Genomic DNA, 23,650 nt, shown 5'->3' with positions numbered 1-23,650 from the left:
TTCTTTAAATGACTCGGGGGGGACTTGCAGGATTAACAACTGGAATATCTTGATGTAGAAGTAGAGCACTTCCAATATTTCCTAGGGCAAGTAATGACTTTTTGAATTTAATTTCTCCAGGTAGCTGTTTTATATTTTATTTATTATGAGACGTATTTTACATAATTGATTTTTGTTTTTCAATGGTAGTTATAAACTTATAGTACAGATTCTACAACTTCTTAACAGACTGGGTTGTACAAGTAAAAAATCTTGCCTACAATGGTAAATACCCCAGTAAAACACATGGACACACTGGCAAAACACACTTAAAGCTGTTAATACAATAGGGTGCCAGTTAAAATCTCACCGCCACACTGGAAAATCCCAGTAAAACCCATAAACTTGATAATAAGGTTATTATAAAAAGACAATGGCAGAATTTTATACAATGCAGCAACACAATAAGCATTTTATGAAAGTCTTATCAGTGCTCTTATTTTCTTAATCCAATTCAGTGTTACTGGGGTCAGATCTGCTAATGACATCACTGATCCAAACACAGGAACCAACCTCAAATGGAATCAAAATCCATTACAGGTTTCACTCATGTGCTTTCCATGGGCTCCAGTTTAGAAACACTGATCAACCTAGCACTTGTGTCTTTCAGATATGAGTGGAAAGCTGGAGCACATAGAGGATATCATACATAATAATAACATTTTTTATGCCACTTTCCCCATTCTTTGCAGTTCTCAAAGTGCTGCACAAGCATTTAAAACGTAATAGGAGAAACTGACACACAAGAAAAAGGTCAATAAATAACACAGAACAGAAACTGAAATCCAAAATATTTAGCAACCATTAAAAGATAAATACATGAATCAAAAACCAGTCATATGGATACAGGGAGAAAAGGCAAAGTCTAAAAGACAACAGATAGGACAGATTGGAACCCAAGATTCTGGATCCATTACACTTCACTGCTACCACTATGTCACCATACCGCCAAGTAAGGTTAACTATTGTGTAATAATGCATTTACAAGTTATAAAAATATATGAGACTGCACCAGATGCTGACACATTGACTATGGTCAGGAGAAGGAAATTATTCACACTGATGTGTAAACCTGTTCAGTACTAATACAGCCAAGCAGCTGTAGTTATGGGAACAAAACAGGCACTGGATGCTTGGCCTGGGCAACCTCAGATTTATGACTCAGAAGAAAACACACAGTCTAAAGCCACTTAAAAAGAAAAAAAAAAAACTAAGACAAGACCTAACCATTTAATGGTTCATTTCACAGAAGGCCAAGCTGTCTTCAGATTTGTAATGTCAATGGAAAAAGAAAGAGTGATCGAAATCCTGTTACTTTCTCAGTCAGTTCTCTGGCTCAAACACCTTAAAAAAAGTTAGCCCGAATTGAAGGCATCGGCTAAATAAATTTAACAACATAAGTTTATTATTCTCCAGGTCACTTTTTAATAAGATTTAAAAGTTCTTATATTTTATTTGAGATTACATTAGAATGGTTTATACATTCAAGGTTTACTTTCCACTTGTTATGAAGGCAGCCTCAATTTGTGATGCACTCCAGGGGTTAAAGTACAAGACATGTTTGTCACAAATAAGTCAGCATTGCCCACATGCTGACGTGGGGCATGTTCACGTCCACACCTATAATTTTGGTAGCTGGTGGAATGTCCAAAAGCCAAAGATATTTCCTCTTGGTGTTTGTCTCTGCCCGATTACTACAGAGCACTGCAGCACACAATGCCTGTTATCCATCAGCAAGAATGGTTTGGTAATGCATTTACTTTCCTTTGCCTTATTTGGATATTTTGATAAAGATATACATAAGCACTTTGGGTTTTTTTGGGTAAACACTGCATATAATTATATGCAGACACAGAGGGAGATTTGGTTAACTCATAAAGGGTTCATTGTTTATTCGGGTTAAGGATTCTTTTTTTAGATTTTAAACGCTTTCCTCTTTTGATGTTTTGAATTGTTTTGATCCATTAATTTATCAAAAAATTCCAGTCCCGTGGATAGTCCTGTAAGTGTGCTTGTTCTTCACTAATTTGCTAAACTGATTTGCATTACTCAGCTACTGTAATTCAACTTTAAATAAACTTTGAAAATAACTGTATTGCCAAGTTCTTGTAAAGTTATGAGGGGTTTTTACAACAAGAAAAAGCCATTAAAGCCTTTATTTCCTATGTGTCTGTCATGGTAAGGATCATTTCAAAGCAGAGCCATGGCATCTTTGCCAGCAGAACTGAGTTAGCAGTTAAAGTAATTGACTCTGCAATGTTGGTTCTGCGTACTGTATATTAATAAGAAATGAAAATGATTTGCATTTTACAGTCTGTAACTGTTTAAAGGTGGCATATTGGGATCCAGCGTTCTGGTATGAATCCCACACTCACTTGTTGCCTATATAGAGCTTGCAAGGTTTTTTTTCCCTTACATCTCGTTAGACATGCAGAGTAGCATAAATGTCACTTCCAAAGTGGCCCTTAAGTGTGTGAGTGAGTGTGCCCTGCATCATGTTATGTAAAATGACATTATAAAACAAGTTAGACCGTCTACATATTGTGTAACATTCAGTTTGGCGACTAAGTTAACTAACATGAAAGTTGAAGCATTTCACATTTGTATTTACGTGAACCAAGAGTCAGTTATAACATTTTTGTTTGTTAAATAGTTTTATGACAATAAGTCATATTCAAAAGTAATAGCAACAGAATGAGTAAAAATAAAGGTAATAGAATGCAATAACATGTTTGTAGGCTACATTAAATATGTGCTTTTAAAAATTACTTGACAATGGAGTTAAAAACAGCACAAAGAGTCTTGTGGTAGCTAAATAGTTTTCATGCCCAGCATACTGCAATTCAAGTGACGTGAAAATGGGCATGGATTGATGTGCACTAGCAGTGGAGAGTCTGCAAATAGGTATTCTGGTTTCTTAAAAATAACATTTTTGACAGTACGAGTAGTATCCAATAATTACCAACTGAACAATATCTATCAATACAAAATGACCAATAGCAGCATAAAATCATTAGCAATATGACCCTATAAAATGGAAATGAAACAAAAATAAATTCCCCATGCACATATTAATTAAAACGCAAAAATTTGTTAAAATTGTATAAATAACTTGTAGAGGAACTGACTTATTGTATAACAGGAATACGAATGCTGCACAATGTTCAAGAGGATCGGGGCTTGATGTGATTGTTTGTGTATATATGAACTGAAAGATCAGGGGCTTAAGACACTGAGTCCTCCCACCTCTGACACCACTGTCCATTTTTACATCTATCCTATGTTCATATTAGTTACAGGTTGATAACATTGGTTCTTTACAATAATAAGCTGCAGATAATATTGTTCATTCAATTCAGTCTTATATATGCTTACACAATTGCTTTGACCTTCCATTCATTTTTGTATTCTACTAGTTAATTTATCTAACACAACAGTAGAAGAGCACTGCTGTGTGAGCAGTTTGTGTGCATGAGCTCTACCCAGTGTTTGCCTCACTTGCACTGGGCATCTGAGCAGCTGTCAGAAGAGTAAAAGTAAAATATTCTGTACCAGACATACAAGTTCAAGCAACCATGCTCAAGGTAAAATTAAAAAAGTAAACTTATTCCTAACTGAAGTTGCACAGAACATTTCTCCATTTTAAGATAGATCAGTTTGCAAATTTGACAATGATTTTTTTTTCATTTGGAGATTTAGAAATTTTCAAACTTCATATAGTGTTCAAGCTGTTCAAGATATCTCAATGAAATCTGAACTATCTTGTCAAACTTTTCTAAAGAATAAGTATGCCACATCTCCACAAATTTGATCCAAAGATACAGACAGACAAACCGACAGGAACGTTCACAATAGGTACTTGGGCATTATATGCAAATGCACTTAAAAATGTCTCTCTATTATATAAAAAAAAATCACAACAAAACTTTTTTGAAGACTTTTTCCAAGTACCCCGATACAAGACTTTTGCCTTGACATTTTTTCAAGTCACGCCCTCCTCTCAAACATTTTCAAACAAGACACACTTCCTGCACTCTCAGTTCTTATACATTTTAACATTTTCCTCCCTTTAAGTTCCCATTTAAAGAAGATGTATTATGTCCAAATCTTATTGAAGAATTTCATCACGAAGGGTTATCAACATAATAAATGAGTACATGTGCAATCTTAGCACCGAGAAACGAGGAAGTCAAATGAATTAACATCAAAAATGTCGATCGGTTACACATCAGATTAATTAAATGCATCCAAAAATGTCGAACGGTTACACGGCAAATTGGTTATATGCGTATCAATAGACTATGCTGAAACAGTTGGTGATGATCGTGCGGAAGATGAAAACAACAACTTACAATATCACAAAGAATATTTACAACCGTTAACAACATCCGGTCTTATAATGCATGAATTACTATAGAAAGAAGGATGTATCCATGAAAAGTAATGTAGTACCTTTAGGATGACAATAAAGGAGATCTTGACATGCCATTTGTATTACAACGTTAACAGTTTCCGGTTAGAATAGCTTTTGCAAAAACAATTAACAAATCTCAGAGCCAAACATTCGAAAAAGTAATTTTATTTGATAGGGAGAAAGAAACTAAATTCTATCACGGGCAATTATACGTTGCGTTGATGCATATGTAACAATTCCCATGAAAATAAAAATCTGTTTAAATTGTATATCCGCTCAGGGGTGGGGATCGATCTATTCTTAACATAATTCTTCTTTTTGTAAAAACTTGATTGCTATGTATGGATTGTACGGTAATAAAATTAATAAAAAAAAAAAAAAAAATTGTATATCCGCATCCCTATACATGAGTGGCAGAACCGCAAAAATGCTAGTATGTAGTGCAGGCCTGGGGGTTGGCATGCAAAGCAAGCAGGGGGCGATGCACCCTAGTAATTTAAATAAAAAAAAAAAAAAACAGGTTTGTTATGCTCAAAGTTTATAATTTGCTAGTGAAATTGCATTGGAATGCACCAAATGAATATTCATTTTATGCTATCTACAGTATCTTATTCATTCATAAATAAGCTCATCAAGGCCAATACATGAATCACCCCAGATAGGGAGCCAGCCCATTTAGGAGGAAATCTGGAGTATACCCACAAAAATATGGCAAGAATAGACAGACAATCTCTTCAAAAGCGTTCACTGAACCAAGATCTGAACACGGCCTTTTGAGCATGTAGAGTAGCAGCACTAACCACCGTGCCAGAAGGCTATGCTTCATGCAGTTCTTCCAAATACTTATTCATCCCTTTAATTTCTGAGCTATATTAGCAAAGAGTATTGTATTAACATTTAAAAGTAAAACTTGTCCTTTGAAGCTTAAAACTTAATATACATTAAAATCCTTATTGTTTAATCTCCTCTATGTCAAGAAGCAAGGAGTGTTACTGATAGTTTACTAAGATTAGCCAGGAAAAGAGGTGAAATTAGAATAGTTACTGTGTTTGCTGGGTGTTTAATGTTGATTAAAAAACAAACAAAAAAATAAAAAACAAAAATCAATACATTTGCGTCTCAGTTCTGTCTAAATAAAAAGCAAAAACAATTTTGTGTTGCATGCACAAAAGAACTAAAACTAGGCAGTGACTGCAGTCCAATTTAAATTGTATTCGGTCTGCAATATAGCACAAATAGTGGCTTCCCACTAGGTATTTTTTGTATCCCTTATTTTCAAATCCAGTCGTTTTCTGAACTCCATTACAGGCTTATGTGGTCTTGAAACATACCCATGATTAACCTACCATGCAAGTCTTCAGGAGCTGCAGGAAAATTGGTTGTTGATCTAAAAAAGAAAAACTCAAGCAAACACAGCAAGGATATGCAAATTCAACAGAGACAATGAATACACTTGGAATCCATGCCTAGCCCTCAGAGCTGTGAGGCAGCAGTGCTAACCACTGTACCATGATGGTACCATGTACTGCTACTAAATGTATTCACAGTATTTTGTGGAACAGCATTAACAATAGCTTGCAAAAGAAGAAAAGCATATATCAGCAGCACTTTGTCAACACAATATCGGTATTTAAAAACTTTCAAAACCCAGATCAGGACAAAACGGTACACCAACTATGATGAATTGTAAAGAGTTCAGCTGCTGTAGGTCAAAAACAGCTTTGTTTCACATTACCAGTAGTGTCTTTCAGATCATGACTGCAAAACTCTTATATACTATAGCAATATGGTAATATATTTGCAACTCAGTTTAAAAAAAAAAAATTGAAAAAATTTACATGTTATTCTAACATTATATTATAGACAGTATTTTGATGATACAGAAGAAAAGTCAGTTAATACTGTGCCATCTATCTACACAACTGGCCTAGTTGTTTCCATTTGTGCATTTTGCCCAATTTTATATGAATGACACATAAATATTGCACACTGACCTGCATTTGTTCTGGACTGATATGAAACTTGCTGAGAATGTTGCTGAGGAAATTCTGGACCTCATACCAGGGGTAGATGCTGTTGGATCCATCAAGCACAATTACAATGTCCATAAATGTGGCACATCCTACATTCAGAATGGGAGAGTTGACCTTTAGTCTAGATCACGGATGTCCAACTCCGGGCTGGGAGGGCCGCAATGGCTGCAGGTTTTCATTTTAACCATTTTCCTAATCAGTGACCAGTTTATCACTGCTAATTAAATTCCTTTTCTCTTCATTTTCATAGCTCTGTTTAAGGATTCAGTCATCTGAATTGATTCTTGTTTTCATTAAATGACAGCCAAACAGAAATGAGATGTGAAACAAGCCAACAGTTGACCAGCTAAATTGGGGCTTCCAATACCAACCAGTTTCTTTCCAACCACTTTCTTAATTTGAAGCCAGTTCTTACTGTTAATTAAACTCGTTATTTAACTCCATGGTTCGTTGCTGCTCTTATTCTTATTATTTCCAAAACTATTGATTTTCCGTTTTTTCTTAGAGCTGAGAGATAAACCTTACTGAGACCATCACCTTTATTTTCAGATACTGCATGATGTGAACAGATGAGCTGGCCATGTGGTGGCTTGTTTTGTGTCTCATTATTGTCTGGCTGCTAATTAAGGAAAAAGAAGCAACTAAGGGGCCTGAGTCAAGTTAATTAAAATTAAGGAAAAGTTAATCATCAGCAAAAACAAGTCACTATTTAAGAAGATGGTTAGAATGAAAACCTGCAGCCACTGCGGCCATCCAGGACTGGAGTTTGACTCCCCTGGTCTAGAAGTTTGCATAAATCTGAGGTGTGTCTATTTTGTAGAAAAGCACACCATCACACAGCAAGTGGAAAAACACTCAAATGACATTAGTAAGCAGACACTTCTTACTCTGGGCAGTGGGTGCAATAGTCCTAGTAGGATTAAAGTTTTTGTCTACACTGGCACAAATTCCTGTACTGAACACCGATGTGCCACACTCCTGCGACCACAAGGGGGCACATGCCTGCATGAGGAAGAAAAAACAATGTATTAAAGTACAGTATTCACTTCATTCATCTATTAATCTGATTTACATATTTAGTTCAAAGTTAACATATTTCCATAGAATTGGGCTCAAGGTGGGGAACCAGTCTTGGACTTGATGCCAGGTCTCTGCAGGATTCATCATGTCCTTATTCATAATGGGTCTATTTAAAAATGCTAAATAATCTAACAAACCAGTTTTTGGAAAACCAATGAATATACGGGGAGAATGTGCAAATTTTACATACAGTAGGTAGTAGTTGGGCTGGGATTCCAAATCCCAAACATGGAAATGCGCAACAAAGCTGGGGGTTTAATGTTTCTATCAAAATGAATGCATTTTATCCAATTCAAATTATTTTTGGATAACACATTTCCATTGAAAGATTCAATACATTGTACATATTTGATAAGTATGTTGAGAGGTGAGGAATGATTGAATAAAAAAAAAATAAATGCAAAACATGCAACACATACATGCAAACACATATAGACAGATCTGTATATAAAATTGTTATTTACAATTTATAGGTTCGTTGGGGCAGCACAATGGCACAGTGGTTAGTGTTTCTGCCTCATAGCTTTTGCCCAGCAGGTTTGAATTCTAGCCAGGCCACTGCCTGGCACATTATCCTCATGCTTACATGAAGACAGACCAAAGACTTGCATGTTGAATTGAAAGGAGATTGTAACTTGGCCTCATAAAAGTAATGTGGGTGTGGACACCCACCCGAGGGTTGCCTTCTGTGTTGCACTAAGTGCTGCCAGGATAGACTCTGGAAATGTGATCCTAAACTAGATTGAGCTGCTTTGAAGATGGATGAAGTTTCCCCCCCTTATTTTTGAAGATAAATTGGATTACAAAATTATTGTCATACATTTGTCTATTAGGTTAGACCAATGTTTCCTAATCTTATTACTTTGGTGGCACACTTTTTATAACCAAAAACATCCCACGGCACACCACTATCTTACTAACCACAAACACATTTTATGTCATACACTTGCTCAACTGTCCAATGGGGTGGAAAGCAAGGAAAAAAGCAGCTCAGAGATCAGCATTTGCAGACACAGCACTTAGTGAGCACTTTGCTGGCATCTCTCAGCTGCTTTGTTCCTTTGCCTGCCCTCAACTGCCTCAGAGGCATCTCATATGCCCACTGTCCACCAGCGCTGTGAGGCTCGCTGGTGACCACAAACCCAGGGCAGATAGAGACGTATCTGAAGTGCTGTGTCTGCAACGTTGCGATCAAGAGCTGCTTTAATTTTATCTCCAGGTTGTAATTTCCATGGCACACCTGGGTACCTCTCACAGCGCACTACTGTGCCACTTCACACTGCTTGGAAAACACTAGGTTAGACCAATACATCCTAAATCAGACAACCGAGGCTTAATAATCAGACTGCAGTGCAAATTTCTGCTGAATAATCTTGTTTTTTGATGCATGTTAACATGCATGTTCAAATAATACGAGTCTCATACAGGGAATCATTTTTGCGTTCACTAAAAACAATCACAAGGACCACACTGTTACTCCTAGTTTCTTATGAGCAAAATATAACATCTCTCAAATATAACTTACGACACATTTTACTGATCGCAGCATGTGCTGCCTCATAGTAAGAAGACCAAGCTTCACATCCCTGGTCCTCCCTGCATGGAGTTTGCATGTTCTCCCCTTGTCTGCATGGATTTCCTCCCACAGTCCAAAGACATGCAAGCTAGGTGGACTGGTGATACTAAATTGGCCCTGGGGTGTGTGTCTGTGTGTGTTAATTCGCCCTGTGATGGACTGGTGACCTGTCCAGCATTTGTTCCTGTGTTGCGGCCTATGCTAGCTGGGTTAGGCTCCAACACCCCACACAAAGCTGTTCAGGACAAAAGTGTTTTACAAAATGACTGACAGAAATTTTGCTGAAGTTTTACAATGGTTTTGACTGTCTTCTTGTAAAACATCTAGTGAAACAGTAAAGGTATTCATTAAAAAATGCATTGAAAATGGAACTCCTCAAAATCAAAAATATACAAGAGCAGAGCTCATATAGTTGGCTTTAATCTCAATGAAGCAGAAGTGTGCACATTGTAGTTCATCAGTTCATGTGCACATTGGTGTGGAGGCCATGAATGTGGTGACTGCTGGAGCTAACTTTCTGTAGTATGGAATACATCTGAGTAGTAAAAAACCTGACAACCCACAGGGTTCAAAACTATCATTCGTCAGATGGCAGTTAAACAATGGAATTTAAAATTAGTTTTAAATTGGAAACTGAAGCAAATAAGGGGTTTACTAAAATCATCCAGTCATCAGTTCTTTATCTTAACCACTTATTCCAATTCAGGATCTTTTAGGTCAGCATTAGGTACATGGTCTGAAACAAGACCTGGACAGGTGCTAATACACTACAGACCACTTACTCATATTTGCTTATACCAGGTCACTTTATAATTGCCTATCACCATTACCAGAGTTTCTTCAATATGTGGAAGAAAAACTGAGTTGGACACATTTAATACATGTGAACTCCACAAAGGATAACTGGATCTGGGTTTTAATCCTGTAGCTGTGAGGCACTGCCACTAACTATTGTGCCACCATGACACTGCTTTATAAATTTAGGATTTCTGAAAAACTAAAAAACTTTGTCAGCTTTTCTGTTTTTTTGGTATGGCTCTGTTTTTACTTACTGGTTAGTGTAATACTATAAATAGGGCTACTTACTACAAAGCCTTTGTCCTTATTGCTTGTCAGGGTCATCCCAAAATGGGTGTTTTTCATCTGTCGGGATACATTCTGCAAGGCAGTCTCCCCTATGCAACAGAACATGTAATCATACCATGAGATATATATTAATTTTTATTTGCTCCATGTAAGTACATTACAGACAAAATTAAATAGGACAATCAAACATAAGTTTCAGTAAAGCAAAATTACAAGATTAAAAAAAAACTATTCAATCAGAGCTACAAATGACCCTATATATCACTTAAATCATTAAAATACTGTATATAATCACAAACCACACTCAAACTTCCACACTCATGATTTTCGATTGCCAAGCAAGTAACTCTGTGATACCAGCAACAAGACAATTGTTCAAGGCTCACCAAAAAAGTTGTGCAACAACATTATTTAATTGAAACTAATTTAATATAGAATTGCTCAAACACACTCCTAGGATAGCTTGATACAGTAGCTAAATGGATTTTTCTACATAAACTCCATCAACTTCAAAAACCACCTGCCTGAATCCTGCTGTGCAGCCACTTATTTAAAACTACTACTTCTTACTTCCAAAACTTTTCCATGGATAATTTCTCTGAGAGATTCAAAGACATGGCTGCTCAAGCACTTGAAAATGTATTGTTCCGGGGCATTGTAGTAGCCAGCAAAACATTTCAAATAATTCACAGTATGAGAGGTAAAAATTTCTATTCATTTTGAGTGACGAATAGAAAGTTTTGCATCATCCTGAATACCACAGGTCCTTCCTAAATTATGGTGCAGTCTGTTATGAACCAATTAAGAAACTTATTTTCCTTTTGGGCAACACTGTGACACAATGGTTAGCACTGCATCCGTAAGAAGTCTGCATGTTCCCCCTTGTTTGTGAAGGTTTTCCTCCAACAGATGTGTGTGTTTGATTGGTGGCTGTAACCTACATCAGTATAAGTGTGTGTGGATGTGTGTACTGTATTAGTGTGCTCTGTCTATGGTTGCATTCAGCATTGCCACACACAGATGCTTCCTGCTAACATAAATCAGTATAAAGAAAAAAAAAATTATAAATGAATGAATGATAATCAGGGTGGCACAGTGGCGCAGTGGTAGTCCTGCTGCCTTGCAGTTAGGAGACCTGGGTTTGCTTCCTGGGTCCTCCCTGTGTGGAGTTTGCATGTTCTCCCTGTGTCTGCGTGGGCTTCCTCCGGGCACTCCGGTTTCCTCCCACGTTCCAAAGACATGCAGGTTAGGTTGATTGGCGATTCTATATTGGCCCTAGTTTGTGTGTGTCCTGCGGTGGGTTGGCACCCTGCCCGGGATTGGTTCCTGCCTTGTGCCCTGTGTTGGCTGGGATTGGCTCCAGCAGACCCCCGTGACCCTGTGTTCGGATTCAGCGGGTTGGTAAATGGATGGATGAATGATAATTGTCAAATTTCCTTTTAAAACGTATGGCTACATCATTCTAGCCATGATCAACAAATTATGCAAGAATAGTATCACTTAACAGCTTATATTGTGTGAGTAAATAATAAACAAAATAGTCAGAACTAGAGTTAGTCACATTAAAGACATTTGAAACTGCTGTTTATTATAACAACATTTGAAAGGATGAGTTATTTTAAATTTCTGTTGGAACATGCATGTGTTTTTTTGGCTTATTCATTTGTCATTATGCATCAGTATACCCCTACATAGGTATATTGCACCTTTACCTTTTCTAGATGGCTCTGCAGTCTCTCAATTTACCACAAATTAGGAGACTAGTCCATTAAACATTACTGTTCAGTAAGTGCTATTAACCCTACTTGTGTCTCAGTGCATGGAAAGGCACTATTTAAATAAAATGTATTACTATTATTATTATTATTATTATTATTATTATTATTATTATTATTATTATTATTATTGTGGCAAGCGGCTTGGGGGAGTACCCAGCCGGGACGCCCAGAAGGATCGGAAGAGGGAATATGTCTCCTCCAGAGCACAAGAGGGCAGCCGCCTTGGTTGGTATTGGGACCACGGGAACAGAGCATGAAAGCTCAACCCTATGGTGGCCTGTGGTCACCGCCAGGAGGGGCCCGGATGCATGAGAAGCCCTGGTCCTTCCATGTGTGGCAGAAGTGCTGGGGGGACAAAGACCAGGGACACCCGGAGTGCTTCCGGGTGCACGGCCGGCACTTCCGCCATACCAGGGAGTGCCGGCAGAAGCTCATTGGGAGGCACCTGGAGCACGTCTGGGTGGACATAAAAGGGGCTGCCTCCCTCCATTCGATGGCTGGAGTCGGGTGGAAGAGGACGAAGTCTGGAGGATAGGAGTGGAGGCAATGAAGAGAGAGGCATTGTGTAAAGTCTGGACTTGAAGGTGATTGGTGCTGGGGCACTGGGTTGTGTGCGGTTTACTCTGTTGTGTTAAATATTGTAAATAAAGCGTGTGTGGTTTGAAACAAACGATGTCTGCCTGTCTGTGCCCGGGCTGTTCCCCATATTATATAACACTAGCAAAATACCCGCGCTTCGCGGCGGAGAAGTAGTGTGTTAAAGAAGCAATGAAAAGAAAAGGAAACATTTTTAAAATAACGTAACCTGATTGTCAATGTAATTGTTTTGTCACTGTTGTGAGTGATGAGTGTTGTTGTCATATATATATATATATATATATATATATATATATATATATATATATATATATATATATATATATATATATATATACACACAAATACATATATATATATATACATATATACACACACACATATATAAACATATATATACATATACATACATATCTACATATATACACACACAGCTATTTCGTATCAGTGCAATACGCTGCTTGTTAAAATGGATAACTCCCGCTCTACGCAATAACAAATCAAATCATTCAGTTGTCTTTGCTCATATGTCATTTTAGAGCTGGTCGCCTGGCATCTTTTTTTGGCCACAAGTTCGTTTCTGTTTGGTGTGAGGTTCTGTGTTGTGGAGATTCTCAGGATGGATTGCAGGTGCTCATCAGTGAGGCGTCTCCTGTGTGCTGTTTTGTTAGTCTTTATCACTGAGAAGAGCTTCTCACACAGATATGTGCTACCAAACATGCACAAGGTTCGAGCCGCATGTAGACGGCTTTTTGTTCATGAAAGTCACCAAAGCGCGTGTAAACTCAGTGCGCAGTGCGCTCAGGTTATCAGCAAAGTGCGTATTTGGGAACACCGTAGTGACGACTTGGTTTAACAGTACTTGGCAACAGGGAAAGTGGGGCAAGGTGAACTGGTGCATTTGTGTCTCCCATAAAAGCAGCTTCACTTGAAATCACTTTGTGATTGTGCACGGGTTAAAACGTCCGCTGAAGTGTCAGATTCTTATTTAATTATGCTGTTTTCTGTATCTTCTGAATTGCATTCAGGTTACCCTGATGCAAGGCAGCTGAAGCGCTGCATTATGGGATCTGTAGTTTATTGTGTTACCAGCGCTTCATATACTCGGGCTTTAATAACAATAATACAGTATATAAAATGATCTCGGGCCGGATATAATTCGGATGTGGCCCGCGGCCCTTGAGTTTGACACATATGGACTAAATAGAACTTGAAAAGATATGTTTTTTCAAATGTGATCGCGCAATTCAGATAGAGTTGACGCAAGACTACAGCCTGCATGCCTCAATGAGTCATCCTCCTCGCTCTTACTTTTTACCGCTCATCTAATGAATACACTGAGTATGGCTTTACCAAAACAATCATTGATGGCTAATAAAGTATCCATTATTCGAGTATGTAGAGCGGGATATATATATATATATATATATATATATATATATATATATATATATATATATATATATATATATATATATATATATATATATACCCGCAGCGCAGCGAGAAGTAGTGTGTTAAAAAGGTAGAAAAGAAAAGGGAACATTTTAAAAATAACGTAACATGACTGTCAATATACAGTATTTGTTTTGTGAGTGTTACTGAGTGTTGCTGTCATCAAGGATTTGATTATCATTATTTCTTTCAATCAGGTTCGTATTTGTAGGATGTGTTGTGTTCAAGTTACATTCCGTGTTTGTCAATCGCTGTAAAGATGACAGGTTTCATTCATCGATTCGTTTCTTACTGCATCAATAAACAGCTCGTCTTCTTCTTTATCTGAGACCTGACACACTGCATGCACGGGTTTTTTTACACTGTCTTCCTTTAGCGGGACATTGACTTTTTCCACCGTGTGCTTTGTTTCCGCAGTAGCTGGATTTATGAATATGCTTATCAGACGCTTCATATTTTTTGCTGCCTTTTCAATTGTGTAATTCGGTTTTGTTCAGCTCTTTGGAACTGTTGCTTTTATCTGTGCACTGCGTCAGTTCACGTGAGCCGCTCAGTGTACATGTATCGAAGGTTCCCAGCTGTGCTGGTGCCATCTCGTGCTATGTCCGTGGCTGTATTTAATGTTACCTTAGTCCTGGCACTTAAAACTTTCTCTCGCAGTTTCGCTGAGTTTGTGTCAAACACCACCCTGACCATCTCATCTTCCTCTCCATAAGCACAGTCCTTCACCCGTGAATATTTACCCGTGGCAGTTTGCTATTGGATTGCCGCTGACGGACGGCCTTATATGGGCAGGCACTAAATTACAAACGCCAGCGGCAGCCTGGCTATGAACTTAATTTAAAGTGTAGGTTTACATCGTGCTTTGTTTCCGAAGTAGCAGAACTCATGAATATGGTTGTATATGTCACTCGCTCGCTTCTTATTGTTTCGCTGCCTTCTCAATTATATAATGCATGTTTTCTTAAGCGCTTTTTTGAGCTCTTCCTGGTTTTCTATGTACTGCGTGATTACGTGGGAGGCGTGATGATGTCACACGAAACTCCGCCCCCACAGCGTTGAAGCTCATCTCCATTACAGTAAATGGAGAAAAACTGCTTCCAGTTATGACCAATATGCGTAGAATTTCGATATAAAACCTGCCCAACTTTTGTAAGGAAGCTGTAAGGAATGAACCTGCCAAATTTCAGCCTTCCACCCACACGGGAAGTTGGAGAATTAGTGATGAGTCAGTGAGTGAGTCAGTGAGTGAGTGAGGGCTTTGCCTTTTATTAGTATAGATATATGTTCTAAGATTGTTCATTTAAAGAAGAAAGAAGTTTTGAGGTGAGGTAGCTAGTTCAGGAAGACAGATGCTTTGAGGTAAGTTAGTTATACCAACTAATCAAAACCAAAGGTGCTATGTTGCTTGATGATTAGCACATGGAATTAAGAATTTTATTATACTCTGTAAATGTAACAATAATTGCCCTATTAACTTATGCCTTTCACAAATTACAGGGGTTCTATTAAAGACTTTTAATTGTATGTTTTGGTTTTAATTATTTCAAATTCTGATTGGTGATTTGCCCTTATTTTATTTTCCTTTTCTTTCACAGTAAAAAAGGCAAAATAAAGGAAAAAAAGATACTGTAACAAAAATGGACAAATTAAAAAATAGAAGCTCATTTTTCCATTATTTAGGTGTCATAATGTAGAAAAACAGATCTTATTATACATTCAGATAATGGGAAAGGTTTTATGAAAGTTGAGAAGTGTTTTGAAAAGTGCTTTACAAGATATAAGTAAAAGAGATTTAAAAGCATGCATTTAACTTTAAAGAAAATATTAGGAGAATAAATGGAAATTGGCAGGTATAACAAAGTGCTGTTAACTATAATTTTATTATGTTTCCTATTATGCATATATTAAATGTTGTATGTGTGCATCTATGGTTTGGGGTGGGGGGTGATGTTTTGTGGAGTTGTGCATGTGTGGGGTCCTCTGAGTGATGGTGTTGGTAGAGTAAAGGCTTTCTTTTTCATATATTTGTGCGTCTCTTATTAAGTCATACAGTGGGCACAAAGGAGAATTTGGAAACAAAACACCACACTGTGGACTTTAGAGGAAATTGGCATAGTTGCTTTTAGACCAGCACTGATAGAGCATCACTAGAGACCGTTAACTTCTTAACGGGGACTCCTGTCCCTGTCTATATCCCTGGTAACTAGCTAAAAAACAGTTAATAATAATGCTTTCAGATTTTAAGGCACCTCAAGAAATATAGCATGATGAAGTCTTCAGGACACTTTAGACCTGCGCTTTAGAAAATGTCATGACTGGGTGTAGTTGATCTACCAGTCGCACACAGAAAAAACAGGAGGATTTCAACATCTACTCAAAAATCCAGTGTTCAGGTGTGGAGGCCAGCACTACATGCTTTGTGTAATGAAGCCATGAAGATAAGCCATATTAAACAATTCCAGCTACTGCACCCTAGATCTAAACTGGTTTCACCCCTTTACCAGTACAGTTGGTACAATACAGGGTGGCCCACGAAAAAGTCGCCCACCTCCACCAAAATGACTAAATTAAGTGGTGAAGTTACATTTACAGAAGATGCTGAAAGTGATTTCCTTGTGCAGCAATACATCTCTGTGCCCGTTTCAGCATGTCCATGCACACTCTTTGTTCATAGCCACTTTTGCGTGGGCCACCCTGTATTTAATTCCTGGTTTAATGCTGCACTGTTGCATTGACCTAGAAATTGTGGCATATTATTTAATGTTGTGCTGTTTTTCTATATCTTATTCTGACTAGGAAATGTCATATTGTATGTATATACTCCTCATGTGTTTTAATTACTTGTTGCTTCATATCAAGATGCTAAATTGGTTAAACATTTTATTAGGCATCATCTAGAGTTCACAGACAAATCATTTTCTAACCTTTGACTGTACATCAGGGATTCCCCACCTCACTGTCCCACTATCTATTTATGGAAAAAAAAAAGAAAACCAACAAAGTTTCCATAGTAACAGGCACAATTTTTGTCTCCTAAACATTGACTTACAGACCCTGGAATGACAAATTTTGACTTTACATTTTCCAAAACCAATGTTGGCATTGATGGGGTAGAACTAATTCTGAATTGGGAAGCTGCCGTTTATAGACAGTTTTAAGGCTGATCTTCATTCTGGTTATATGCTTTGAGATACACAATATTTATGTATTCATGGTTGCTATGCACATGTATTTTGTATTGCAGCATTAATTGGCAACTTTAAATGTTATGGGCTGTGGGTGCGATGGACTGGTATACTGTGAAGAGACTGCTACTGAGATACAGTAGGTCTCACTAGAATTAACCATTCAGAAAGGGGAAGAACAATTAGTACAAATGAAATGAGCAATATTCTTAAACCAGCTTAACATACAATAAAAACACTTCTGAAGTATAAAGCACAATACAAACATAAGAAATAAATAACTTAAGGTTTAAAACAACACAAGCACAAAAACCACAAGTATAATAGCACAGCGCTTTTTAAGCCAGTTTGTACTAAAAAAATGTTATTTTTATAGAATACTGCTTTTACTTATTTTTATTGAAACAATCAGCATTTTTTCTGTCTAAAACTCTGTTTTGAGTAACTGAGGTATATGGGAAGCAAGTAGACAGGTTGAAGAGCCATGTGCAGCATATGCCTTGTGGCAGAGCTGCGTTTTTTGCTTGAACTCAGAGGAACCCAAAATAAAAATTTGCAGACTGCACAATCATGAAATAATTAGAGGTCAGTAATGCAGAGGAAGAGAACAGGCTACAAAAAGGTCAACTGTCCTTCTAAACTATCTAATGTAATACATAATTGAGTCCCAGGCCACTGAGGCCATGAAGAACCAACACAAAGCACTGGGCGACTCCAGTAAAAAAATAAATGTGCTAAACTTAAAATAAATATTGGCAATTGCTTTCCTCAAAGCAAGCAAATGAACTAGTGGCAGAATAACCTGTCAGGCATCAAATACACAGCATATGTGTTTGGTACTCAGTTGCCATATATTCCAATAAATACAGTATCTAGGCTCAGCATCCATTCATTTATTAGGAGAAGCAGTAAAGCAACTACAGTGAGGCTTTATTTTGCCTTTTTCAAGGAGTACATTTTATCTCCTGCTTGAAAAATATATATTTAAAATTACTTTTATGGTACTCTGTTCTTGTTTATCAATATTGTCTCTTTAGATAAGCAATTGGAGACACCTTTTTAGAGGTTTTAGAAAGACAAATCATAGGACATGTCTCATGAATGTGACTTTTTCAAAATTTTAAATAAAATCTGCTGTTTAACTTTTCTGTAGAGTGTTACATCACCAATCAGGAAAAAATTACATTTTTTGTGGTTTAACACTTTAATGTCAAAAATTCAAAAACACAAATCTTGCATGTTGTTCTGCAAATGTTTTAAAGAAAATCAGGCATACAGTTTAAAGGGAAAGAAAGTAGTGAGGCCATTGCACGAGTACATAACATCTGATTTAGTACATTGTAAAAAGTTCCTGTGATAAAACCACACACCTTACAGCACTTCTGAAGTAATGCATAAATGGATAAAGAGATAAACAAGAACAGTGGTCAGGACAGCAATTAGCAACGGTTAAAGTTTTGAGGTTGACGGTAGGAGCTGCACTAGGGTTCCATTCTGAACTCATCACTTCTCACGATGGTGATAGAGATGGTGACCAGAGAAATGTGTGAAGTGTTAACCATGGGAACTTCCTGTATGGTTATGATCTTGTACTTTCATATCTTGTAAATGAAGATAATCTGCAGGAAGTATCAAGTGAGGCAGATTTTGCTTTGTCTTTTATGATCAACCATTCTTTATTAGAATGCATATATAGCAAGCATGTGGTAAATAAACAAAATAATAAACAGCATCACCCTGGTATTTGATTGGCATTTTCCTTCTCTGTAAAAGTAAAGACGAGATTAGAAAAAAAACCCAAAAAACAGCTCTCACATGATTACTCAGACTACTCACCCAGATTGACTTTGGTACAGTTTGAGTTTCTTTCCTCTCCCACAATGCACTTATAAATATCTCCTTGTCTGTTATTTGCTGGCCCATCCCATGGAGCACCGACAAGCATCCTATGACAAAAAAAAGCCCTGAATGAGTGTCATTGGCAGATTTATGATAGATATATTATTTATTCATATATATATATATATATATATATATATATATATATATATATATATATATATATATATATATATATCTCTCTATATATATCTATATCTATATATCTATATATATCTATAAATAAACTGCTAAAAAAAATTAAAGGAACACTTTAAAAACACATCAGATCTCAATGAACAAAAATCATGCTGGATATCTGTACTGATATGGACTGGGTAATGTGTTAGGAATGAAAGGATGCCAAATCATTTGATGGAAATGAAAATTATCAACCTACAGAGGGCTGAATTGAAAGACACCCGAAAAGTCAAAGTGAAAAAATGATGCAGCAGGCTAGTCCATTTTGGCAAAATTTCATTGCAGCAAGTAGTTTGTATGGCCCCCACGCGCTTGTATGCATGCCTGACAACGTCGGGGTGGACATGCTCCTAATGAGACAACGGATGGTGTCCTAGGGTATCTCCTCCCAGATCTGGACCAGGGCATCACTGAGCTCCTGGAAAGTCTGAGATGCAACCTGGCGGTGTCGGATAGACTGAAACATAATGTCCCAGAGGTGTTCTATTGGATTTAGGTCAGGCGAGCGTGGGTGCCAGTTAATGGTATCAATTCCTTCATCCTCCAGGAACTGCCTGCATAATCTCACCACATGAGGACGGGCATTGTTGTGCACCAGGAGGAGCACAGGACCCACTGCACCAGCATAGGGTCTGACAATGAGTCCAAGGATTAAACCCTGATACCGAATGGCAGTCAAGGTGCTGTTGTCTAGCCTGTAGAGGTCTGCGTGTCCTTCCAGGAATATGCCTCTGCAGACCGTCACTGACCCACCACCAAACCGGTCATGCTGAGCGATGTTACAGGCAGCATAACGTTCTCCACGGTTTCTCCAGACACTTTCACGTCTGTCACATGTGCTCAGGGTGAACCTGCTCTCAACTGTGAAAAGCACAGTGTGCCAGTGGTGGACCTGCCAATTCTTTTATTCTATGACAAATGCCAATCAAGTTCCACGGTTCCAGGCAGTGAGCACAGGGCCCACTAGAGGATGTCGGAGCCTCAGGCCGCTCTCATGAAGTCTGTTTCTGATTGTTTAGTCAGAGACATTTACACCAGTGACCTACTGGAGGTAATTTTTTAGGGCTCTGGCAGTGCTCATCCTGTTCCTCTTTGCCCAAAAGAGCAGATACCGGTCCTGTTGATGGGTTAAGGACCTTCTTATGGCCCTGTCCAGCTCTCCTAGAGTAACTGCCCGTCTCCTAGAATCTCCTCCATGCCCTTGAGACTGTGCTGGGCGACAAAGCAAACCACCTGGTAATGGCACGTATTGATGTGCCATCCTGTGCATCCTCTGTTGGGTCCAGGTATCACCTCATGCTACCAGTAGTAACACTGATTATAGCCAAAAGCAAAACTAGTGGAAAAGCAGTCAGAAAAGATGAGGAGGGAAAAATGTCAGTGGCCTCAACCTGTTAAACCATTCCAGTTTTGGGGGTCATTTCATTGTTGCCCCTCTAGTGCATCTGTTGTTAATTTCATTAACACCAAAGCAGCTGAAACTGATTAACAACTCTGATTGTTAAACAACTCTAATACTCTGATTAAAAAGTGTTCCTTTAATTTTTTTGAGCAGTTTATATACATCAAGAGTTCCCAAACTTTTTTTGGCCGCAGACCACTTTACCAAAAACTTTCAAAACCGTCGACTCCCTAGTCATTTACTTCACTTACTCAAATTAATACATTTGTACAGTACTCGATATTAAATATCTCACTAGATATCAAACTTTTCATTTTAATCACTTGTAATTAATGACTGAAAAAGATAAAAGGACTATGGAATATGGCTTTATCTTGTGCAACATTTAATATCGAAACCTGCACTAACAAAAATTAAAGCAAAAAATACGAGCAGAGTTTTTTTTTACATTTTTGACATTTATAAATAAATATGTGAATTCAAAATAAGTACAAATAGTCCAAGCTGTACTGTCTGCATTTCTTTTTTGGTTCAGTCATATTATCTGAAGAAATAAAAACTTTTATTAACAAACAATTTCAACAGCCCCTGTGATTAAAAAAAAAACCCAATAAAGTATGTACTCACTTGAACTCAAAAAAATAAACTGTGTCCTCCGATTTTCTTTTTCGTAGTACTGCTCTTCAATAAATAATTATATTCAAAGTTGAAATCACAAATAAGTACATGTCACATCAAACAAACCAATTTATAGTGTTTTATGAAAGCATGACCACAGAAGACTGATAGATTCTGCTAATATCGAATATCCGTCGTCTCGTCCCACCGCAAGCAAGTGCAGATATGCAACGGTTTTTCATGTCCGCACTTGCTTTGATACATTTGATAAGACAATACATAGACATGTTTGTGCTACATGTATTTTCATGCAATCTTAAGTGTGACTCTTTTAATGATACATTTTACCTTTTCATTCGCAAGTTTGGTATGTAATATGTTTTTATCAAAAAAGTGTTTTTTTGAATTATTTAATTTTTTTATTTACTTAATTAGGTACCTATTGGAATCATAGATATTTTGAAGTAACAAACTAATAGGAGCAGTAAAGGGGTCTATTTTTGCTGTCGTCGACCTCCACATTTTTTTATTGAAACTATCGACCCTTAGAAAGTTCAAATCGACCATTTTGGGAACTCTTGATATACATGGCATAGTAAAACTCTTGGTACTTTACAAGCAGAAGACACCTTTATAAAGGAAAACAATATGTAAATAAAAAAAAAACACACACAACCACACAATTGCAAACAATAACCATCTGCAAATTATGACAAATGCACATTATTCTTGAGGGAGGTGCACTTTGACACTCCAGGTAGTCTTTCCTAGTAATTCCAAAATTATTCATATTTAACCTGTTACTCAAAAATGATTTAGAGGTTTCAGCTCCAACTCACTACCTACCTGACTGCACTAAATGTCATCACTCTGCACTGCACACTCACCATTTCTGTCCATCAGCTTCATGTTGCAGGACTTTAAATCCAAACAGTGCATCAGCAGGGCCATTAAAGATACGAGGGCTCTTGATATCAATGTTGAAGCAGGTACAGGTAAGTGCTGGGAGAGAAAAGAGAAAATGTATGTTATTTTAACTATTTTTCAAAACGTTGTAGCATCCATCTGTGAAAAATAATCAGAGTATTGGACAAACAATAAATGGGCAAACCTTTGTTAACAGAACAGACTAAACTTTACAGTCAATAGCTAGCAAAGCAGCAACACTAAAATTCCTCATTTGAATTAAATTTTTGTTTTGCATAATGTGAAGGGTCTTTCCTTTATTTATCACATAGATTAACAGCCACATTTCATTCTTAAATAACCTGGCACTTACAGTATTTTGTTAAATTGACAGACATTCACTGGTAGCCGTGAAACCAGTACAACGTTGGCAGCAAATCACATCAATGGCACAGTGAAGATATTGTAAAATTAATTTAAAAGTAATTCAAGGAAACCAAAACAAGAAAAATTAATTATTCAGAACACACCAAAACAAACTAAATTTAAAGTACAGAAAATTTTGATGGAGATGAAGTTTAATCTTTTTTTGAAAATGAATTGTTTATGCTCTTTTTAATCACTTTGTTGATGATACAGTCCTGTATAAGGAATGGTAACCAGTATAACTTTATACATTATATAAGTTGGTGAGATGACATGGCATCTTATTTAAGATGGGGTTATAGATGTTCTGTGTGTTAGTTTTACTTAAAGTTAACATTAAAAATTTATGAAAAATAAAGAATTTCAGGCACCAAAATGGTAAAGCTCTCAAAACTACCAATCCTGTTATGCCACATTAAAAATTTTTGTCCAACTGATTGACTCCAATTGCCTTAATGTTTTCATTTCTGGTTTGTGTATATAACTTTGTAGCGGGGCTACATAGTAGTAATAGTGTTTGTGTTCGTACCACGTGCGTCTTGTTTCCATCGTCCCGTTTACTGTTTGTGTATGTCAGTGAATGATGGAAGGAGATCGCAGCCCCAAACCTGGAAAACACCGGTTTTCAATTAATCAATTACATTCGCCACAGGACCATAAAAACAACCAAGAGAGGAGGAGAGAGAGAGAAGGAGATTTTCGATATACGACCACGAACCACCCGTACCTGCTGTATTTCACATCGCGCATTTCCAACCAGTTTGTTTTTTCATTCCGCTGGACTCACTCCAACACCCTCATCATCGAGAGACCCCGGGGTCGGATCATTTTCCACCACCGCCGAGGATACACGGTGAGGCTGTTTCATTTTTTACGGGAATTACAAACGCTCCATATATCGTTTAACCAGTCATCTGCATTCAGGACAATTGTTACTCGGACTCAAGTTCACGACCGTTCATTTCCGTATTTC

General features: G+C 37.4%; 1 protein-coding gene across 1 annotated transcript in view; it reads right to left on the bottom strand.

Moving 5' to 3' along the window:
- The window catches only part of itga10 (integrin, alpha 10), a 144,656-nt gene that overhangs the window by 94,570 nt on the left and 26,436 nt on the right, over positions 1–23,650 (bottom strand). The window contains exons 2-6 of the mRNA XM_039763251.1: positions 22,233–22,347; positions 19,083–19,192; positions 10,229–10,317; positions 7,374–7,488; positions 6,448–6,575 (exon numbers count right to left, since the gene is read on the bottom strand). Of these exons, the coding sequence (XP_039619185.1) occupies positions 6,448–6,575; positions 7,374–7,488; positions 10,229–10,317; positions 19,083–19,192; positions 22,233–22,347 (557 nt within the window). The remainder of the gene's footprint in view (positions 1–6,447; positions 6,576–7,373; positions 7,489–10,228; positions 10,318–19,082; positions 19,193–22,232; positions 22,348–23,650) is intronic.

The sequence above is a fragment of the Polypterus senegalus genome, chromosome 1, assembly GCF_016835505.1.
Source record: "Polypterus senegalus isolate Bchr_013 chromosome 1, ASM1683550v1, whole genome shotgun sequence".
Classification (NCBI taxonomy): Eukaryota; Metazoa; Chordata; class Cladistia; order Polypteriformes; family Polypteridae; genus Polypterus; species Polypterus senegalus.
This window is presented reverse-complemented; position numbering and strand designations above follow the sequence as displayed.